General features: G+C 47.8%; 2 protein-coding genes across 2 annotated transcripts; one reads left to right on the forward strand and one right to left on the reverse strand.

The window, feature by feature from the left end:
* Nucleotides 1-3113: 3113 nt before the first annotated feature.
* V1508DRAFT_428769 (uncharacterized protein) lies at nt 3114-5179 on the reverse strand. Its single transcript, XM_066941834.1, has 4 exons — nt 4641-5179; nt 4291-4562; nt 4109-4230; nt 3114-4038 (listed from the first exon to the last, which is right to left on the reverse strand). Exons 1-4 carry the CDS (start codon nt 5029-5031, stop codon nt 3321-3323), a joined length of 1503 nt encoding a protein of 500 aa, XP_066792109.1. The 5' UTR covers nt 5032-5179; the 3' UTR covers nt 3114-3320.
* A 595-nt stretch (nt 5180-5774) lies between these two features.
* On the forward strand, nt 5775-7324 carry V1508DRAFT_428772 (chaperonin 10-like protein). The gene has a single exon (XM_066941835.1). The coding sequence runs from the start codon at nt 6006-6008 to the stop codon at nt 7044-7046; it is 1041 nt and encodes a 346-aa protein (XP_066792110.1). The 5' UTR covers nt 5775-6005; the 3' UTR covers nt 7047-7324.
* Nucleotides 7325-7532: the final 208 nt, after the last annotated feature.

Raw genomic sequence — 7532 nt, forward strand, 5'->3', positions numbered from 1 at the left:
TGACATGCGGCCAGGCGGGAGGACTTCCAGTCAATGGTTGAATTTATAGGGCGTATGTACTTAGGATTACATGGTGTTCGGTAGAACAGCAAATAATATTGGTCTAAGCAACCCACCGAAATCTACCTCAGACGCCAAGACTCCTCGCGCGTCGATAGTTGGACGCCATATAGCTATCGGCATCAAATCCGACGGCATGTAGCATCGTACTGTCGGTATGCCTTCTTCCTTCTTGGCGTCACTGAATACATCGGTGCTCTGCATTGTCCAGGTTTTTCCTTAGTAAACTTTGTCGGCGGCATCTGAAATCGTCGGCAATCTTCGTCAAGAGGCCTCAATCTCCGTAATACGTTTACACTGGTACTGAGGTCGTGAGTTTACAATATGCCAGAATATAATGTTATTGTGCGTATATTTATAATTCCGTATTCTTAATGGCTAATGCAGTAATATGCATCCGTATAGAGCTTGGACTGGAATACTCCCTCAATATCGCACATGAAGCCTTTTGATTGCTCTGCTCATATACTTATTCCCAACGCCCACCGGGATCACAAATGGGCTGGCAAGTCTATCCTTGGAATCATGGTTGGCTATTCCAATCTAAGCAATACATACTGCATTCTCCACCCTCAGCTGGCGCACTTGAATTGGCCGGTCGCGAGATGTCGTTGACAGTCCTCGTCTGCGTCCCGGAACTCAATGCTCGGTCCGATAAAGACGAATGGCTCGCAGCCTGTAATCCTGAGTACGATCTCTAATCAAATACAACACTTGGGAACGCACAACTCTACCTGCAGACCGAAAGCCATCACCGAAAAATGTGTTATCAAGATAAAGCACAGGGCCAATGACACCATAGAAAAGCGCGATTGGTTGTCCGAAGGTTCTCCCAAGTCGAGAGTTGATATATCGCAGCGTTGGCCCGTCATCGCTCAACAGAAATGCTCCCAGAGACACTCCACCATCAGATCGCTTTCACCCTCATTTTCATCATCGACATCTCCATCTTCTCTAACAACATGTAAGCATGACGCAATTGCGTATTGGTGGAATGTCTAGAAGCCAGAAGGAAATGTCTCAACTATAATTTATATATAGAGGTCATAGGAACCTGAAGTCATGTACAAGTTGTTTGCTTCAATATAATCAACTATTACAACAGGGACAACCATCTGCCCTGAGGCTGAGAACAGTTTTTCACACTCGGCAGACATGGATTGTATCGTGAGAAAGTCGAGAGTCATTCTAGAGAGCCGAAGGTATGGAAAGCGCTTCTCATGCCAATAGGCTATTGGATCGCGAACAAACTTAGTCGCGAACAAATACACTGAATACACTAAATCCACGTACACTAGATCTTCAAATGTTTTTAGTGGATTAGTCGGAAACGCTCGTGTGTAGATTATTTAGTTTAGTGCAATACACTAAGTGTATCAACTCGTGTAAGTCGTGTGGTTGCATGGGTCTCTGGACCTACTTAATTCTTGACCAGACTGAGGCCAGCTGAGAATTTGCAGTGCCTCCGAGTCCGTAGAGGACAAATATCCGTCGCCTTGTTTGCATGAAACGAGGTCGTGGGAGAAGACATTCAAGGTCGGCAGTATCAGACGGTCTGACAACAAAGCTTGTGCGATGTATGCACTCTTTGTAGAGTGAATAGAGTTCGGTATAGTCCGTGATCTAGCACGGCTTAAATTAGCAGAGGTAAAGATTACAAAATATAATAGGAACTAGCATAGGCAAGCATCAAGGCGCGCACGCTCTACTTTCTTGACTGTTATAAGAAAAAGGTAGACGTTGAAGATTCCTAGGAGAGAATATACCCTATCTTCTTCCAGCGTTGTCCGATTCTTTGTCCATGACAATCGTTTTTTGAAACGGAAAGTCAGAGGGGTTCCTCGAAGCCCTGTAGGGATTCCCGTGATCTCGCAAATCTGTCGCTCTCGAGATCTCTTATCACCAAGTCAACTGCCCTTCCGGGAGAAAAAGTCGCTAATCTCGGTGCAAAAAGTTCTTGGAGTGTCCAGCCTCGAGTGAATTTGCCCGGAATGCCGGTTCCCATTGGAACTGGAGGACCGACTATCTAGATTGTGGTCAACTCGAGACGCAAACTGACGGCAACACATGGCATCGCACGGCATCACGGTACCAGCGAAGCATAGAGGTAATAGCGTGCTGAAGCTCGGCGCTACTTCACTTATCAATACAGAAAGCGTCCACCCGAAATATTTTAGGGAATGGCTTACCGCTTTTTCACCACAGAAGCGGATCTTATGATATCTAGCCTTGCTCTTAGCGGTATCTTTTTGTAGGTAACCTCAAATCCATCTGGTCCCCAAGTATGCGAAAGTACTGCATACAGAGGAATCTTATCGCCAGAAATATTTTTTTAGGCAGGGCGTCCCAAGGCTATCAAGATATAACAGGCGCATAGTTCCACGTAGGGTTTAGCGGGTTGAAGAGATAACAACAGTCTGTTGGACAGAGGCTATCACTCTAGCTGTTTTGCTCTGACGAAAATTTCGTACGTGGCTCAAACCATGCTGAAAAACTTGCTCTACTGGCGAGACAGATCAAGAGAGAAGCGATGAATGGGTTGTTCTCGGGAACCGTCAACATGCTTCTCTGCATGTAGGGGGTTCTGAGAGCATAGACTAGAATGCAGCGCAACAAAATGTCAGCTCAAGCCTCATGCAACGGCCCATGCCGGCTATTGTACTTCTATACAGTATACACTACTCTCGTGCTGTGTAGCAAGCAAGGAGTAAACCAGCTAACGGTATCCGATTATACTCGTCTAGATTGTTTTAGAGTACATAAAATACAGCACAGTTCTGTATGCTTTGGGTGACAAAAGTACAAGGTAATAATAGCCCCTAAATGGCTTACATTGTCCATGCCCGGATTTTGTTTCTAATGCAGAAGGGTGACACTAATTCTACAAATGTCTCTGCCTTGTAGGCCAAGAATGTAATTTTATGTCATTTTTGTTGTTGTTTTTTAATCATGTCTATTAGTCCTTGTAGTACTTGGCATGCATTCCCCTGCATGGTGGCCAAATACCCGCCTGCAAGGCTTAAAGACCGATTACTCCGTTAGGGTTAGCTTCTCGCTGCTAATTTTTAACTTGCATACAGTTGGTTTCACCTACTTGCAGTAGCGCTACTGTGAGGTCTTAGGTGCGGCATAGTTAAAGTACAAGTGTCATTATATATTATAGGAAGCATCGTAGTAAATCATGCGGTGAAAGCTATGTTATCCCGGAAAGCAGATGCCGCGGCTACAGAGAGTATCCTTCTAACAAATAATTTAAGATACTATTGTTCGCTGAGTATGGTGCGCACTTTGGTTGCCAGACGATCATCCCGGCCAACAAAGAGGCAGTCAAACCACAGCATATCTTTAATCTGCTCTCGTCCCTTGTTCCAGTCCTTGATCCCATGATCGACGAGAACCTCTACGATTGCATTGGTGTACCAATCCTCATCCGCTGAGTCGAGCGCCTCGACGCTGCTCATGTACAACGACCATAGCTTGGCGACCCAGACGTGCGACCAGTCCACGTCGTGGTTGGTGATGACAATTTTGAGTTGTTTCCTGAGAACCCGTGAATATACGGGAGACACGCCAAAGAAACGCCACACGGGGACAAGGTAAAGAAGCGCACCTAGCCGGCAGGTTTCTTGGACAAGAGTATCCCGGGACACCGATCCCTCGGCGGGTCGCCAGCTCAAGAGGCGATGGATCATGGGGTTTGACCACGCACCAAAGTCGCTGGGCATCTTGGCTAGTTGGCTTACGCTCGGATGCCCTTTGAAGCTCCGAAGAGAAAAAGAAACGAGATCCCTATACATGCTGTGCCATTCTGAGCCGTCTAGCCCTCCTTGCGACCACATCCGGCGCACCCGCGCTGTGTATTCTAATGCCTCGGGGTCGGAATCGGACGAGAGGAGCGGTGTTGAGAATCGAACCCACTGTCGTGGCAGGGGGAACTTTGGCTTCAGGTCCAACAGGTACACCCCTCGTAGCTCACACCTGTGGCGCGCCCGACGGTCAGGACGGTTCGAGAAAGTGTTAGGCACACTATACGCATCACGCAACATACCATGATATAGTAAGCCTCAAGGCTTCGTTCGACTCCAGCAACTCAATGCCTCCCCTCACACGTACTAGTTCTTGCAGACCTTTGTGATGTGTGATCCAGTCGTTGTCATTGCCCAGAATATCCTGCAATGTCGATGTTAAACGCGCCAAGCACAAATAAAACTGTCATTCGACCGCTCTTACCGCGTGGGCAAGCATGCCAGTGACAGTTCCGATTGTGTAGTCCAGCGTCTCTCTCTTTGCCATTCCAAATCTCCTACGTATGGACGCGATGGCCCAGTTGTAGTAAAGTATCGAGTCCGGCGTCTCGCGAACGCCGTCTCTCCCGCGGCGCATGATTTCCATGTGCAAAGCTGAGTTGGCAAGAACCTGGGAGAACGTTGCCTCATCTTGCAGACCGACAGTAAACCAGGCATCCCGCAGAGGACGCTGCTGCCCATGCTCGTCGTCGAAAACTATGGCCACGTTAGTCAGTGGCCCTTTCTTTGTGCTGTGTCAACGGTAACACATGAGCCATTGCGGGAACCTCTCACTGTATGCGACCAGCTGTCGCGCGGTGCCATCCAATTCTAACGGAAAACGCAAAAAGGGATCCAGCGCGCTTGATCCGACCGACAAGCAACCCAGCCAGGGGGACCTTGGGGGGCTACGTTCCCAGGGTTCTAAGACCACGAAATCCAGATCAATGGTGGGATTCCTCTTCGGGCGCCTCCGAGACCTGCCGATCTCTTTCATCGCATGCTGGTGAATGAGTCGTTTATTTGCGGCAGTGCTGGTCCCAGTGATATTAGAGTTGACAAAGACGAACTTGGGCGCTTCTTCGTCGGCTTCATCCCTCCGTATTGCTCTGCCTGGGGATGGATCGGTTTCATGTCGAGTTAAGGCTATCGTATTTGTACCACGTCTCTGCCGCTCACGGTCCATGTTTCTGGATGTCTACTGTACTGTAGATCAGGTTGGGTGCTCTGTCACACAGGGAAGTGTTGAAAGTGAAAATCTTTAACCTTGACTTCAGAGTGTGGTTAGGTTCTGGAACTTCTGAGCCGCACGAGCAGAGCACTCCAACACTACAGCGGATTCCCTAAAGTCGCTACTTCAAAGAATCACCGGATGGCGACCTTTTTTTTTTCGGGTGTCCTCAACACATGTTAACATCTCAGACACGTCGACGCTCGGTGTGAGCAATGACATAATTATGATATAAGTCTATTGAGAACTGGAATAGATCTGCAGAGCGGGGAATGGCTATGAGAACTGAATTTGGTAAGCTTGGTCTAGAATTAATAAGCAAATATGCTCATCGCGACTACGTCGGCGACTATAGAAAGCTGTTTAGAAATTCTTGTATATTTAAAAACTGCTCAATCTCGGGGACAAGGAATTTGAACAAGGATTCCTTGAGTCTCCAGCCCTCACTTCTAAAGATTCACAACTGTTACCTTATTGGTGCACAACACTTATCCACTTGTACCACCTCCCTACAACATTAATATACTTCAGGGAAGAACGTCCATATCCTTAGGAGCGGCTAATGTGCGATTTGAACGACCTACAATATGCACCGAAGTTTGGTAGCTTCGCATAACCCTAACCTTTTGTACCATCGGCGGTGTGTAAGCGCATGACGGGCCACCGCACAGTCTTATTTGCCATATCTTTAGATTGTCTTGGCGTTTATTGTATGCAGTGCGAAAACATCAGCTGCCCTTTCGGGCTAATTCGTCAACGCCACAGAAGCAACAGAAAATAGAGTCATTCAGGTCGATAAAATCGGAGAGAAAATATATATTAGACCCCATACGTCCGTTTCATCGAGTTTTGGAATATGAGTCCTAGTGTACTTGGCTATGGGGATTATATTCAACCAAGCAAAACAATAAAATCTCCTGAATCCAACCATGGCCTACGCGCAAAAGGCACTTGTCATTACCGACATCGGCCAGCCGGTCGTTTTGGTACACGACCATGCCATCCCCGAACCAGGGCCGAACCAGGTGCAGATCAAAGTCACCGTCGCGGGACTCAACCCGCATGACGGCAAGTCGCGGGATGCCGGACTGTTCATCTCCCAGTCCCTTCCGGCCGTCCTCGCCAACGATGTCGTCGGAAAGGTAGTAAAGGTAGGGCAGGGTGTGGCTGGTATCACCATCGGAGATCGTATAGTTTCTCAAGCAGTCTTTGCTCCCGGTTCGTTACAGAACGGCCTGCAAGAGTACGCTCTAGCCGCAGTTGGCTCGATGGCCAAAGTTCCAGATTCAATTACGGATGACGAGGCGGCAACATTACCAACCAACATCATTGCGCCCCTGGTCGCGCTGTTTAAGGTACTGGAAATCCCAGCACCATGGTCGCCCACAGCAGAGGACTTTGACTACGTCAATGCATCGATCCTAATAGTCGGCGGCGGTTCGAATTGTGGCAAGTTTAGCGTACAGCTGGCTAAGCTAGCGGGTATAGGTCGTATTATCGTCGTTGGCGGTAACGAGTCTGAGCTGAATGGATTCGGAGCGACACATGTCATCGATCGTCATGCTGGTTACGATGTGGTTCTTGGCCGCGTTCGGGAGATGGTTGGTGATGACCTGATCTACGCGTTCGACTCAGTAAACCCTCCGGATGGCCAGATTCTTGCTCTGAACGCACTTTCCAGCCACAAGCGAGGCACCCTGGCTCGCCTACTGCCTCTTGGTCCCATAGATGAGTCGAAGGTCTTGGGTAAGAAGGCCGGTTTCGACGTGCGAAATGTGTTTGGCAGCTCACAGGTGCATCCAGAGCTTGCCGGTCCATTCTGGGAACGGGTCCCTGAGTACCTGGAGGCTGGAAAACTCAAATCACTTCCATATGTCGTGAAGCATGGCCTCGAGGCTGGCTATGTTAACGAGGTGCTTGACGCTTATCGGGATGGAAATTCAGTGTTCAAAACACATATACACTTGTAAAACAATCCAATTGAAGCTCAGATAATGCCGCTTGGACAGTAAGACAGCTACATCGTCTCGATACATGTAGGGATAGCTGAAAATTGATTTACAAAACAGTTTGTATAGGGGTCGTGATAGTTCTATGTCGTGCCTGCTGCTTCGTAGTCATTGGCCCCAAAGAATTAAATGTTTGTTTCTTCGTTCGATGAGAGAGCATGCGGTAGTTGTTAAAATATATGACTATATTAAAGCACACAACAGCAAACTTCATTTTCATGACTGCAGGTTCCAATGACATCTCTATACACCGAAGAGATTTCCTTCTGGAGCCTTCTAGACATTTCACCAATACCCAATTGCGTCATGGTTACATATGCCAGAATATTCTACAATCTACGATCGTAGGCTAGAGTGTTCTACATATTTCCACAATAGTCTCCTCCTAGAGTTTCTTATGGACATTAGTCATATCTGTGGCGATTTTGTCAGCGCCCGTCTGAGGCT

The sequence above is a fragment of the Lipomyces doorenjongii genome (assembly GCF_038497915.1).
Source record: "Lipomyces doorenjongii strain NRRL Y-27504 unplaced genomic scaffold V1508scaffold_177, whole genome shotgun sequence".
NCBI lineage: Eukaryota > Fungi > Ascomycota > Lipomycetes > Lipomycetales > Lipomycetaceae > Lipomyces > Lipomyces doorenjongii.

What these genes read in the sequence shown, in the direction of transcription:
- V1508DRAFT_428769 (XM_066941834.1), bottom strand. Translation starts at nt 5,031, where the DNA reads ATGGACCGTGAGCGGCAGAGACGTGGTACAAATACGATAGCCTTAACT. An exon ending in GCGACAGCTGGTCGCATACA is followed by an intron (nt 4,563 to 4,640) that starts GTGAGAGGTTCC and finishes ACGTGGCCATAG; the next exon opens with TTTTCGACGACGAGCATGGG. An exon ending in CTGGCATGCTTGCCCACGCG is followed by an intron (nt 4,231 to 4,290) that starts GTAAGAGCGGTC and finishes TCGACATTGCAG; the next exon opens with GATATTCTGGGCAATGACAA.
- V1508DRAFT_428772 (XM_066941835.1), top strand. Translation starts at nt 6,006, where the DNA reads ATGGCCTACGCGCAAAAGGCACTTGTCATTACCGACATCGGCCAGCCG.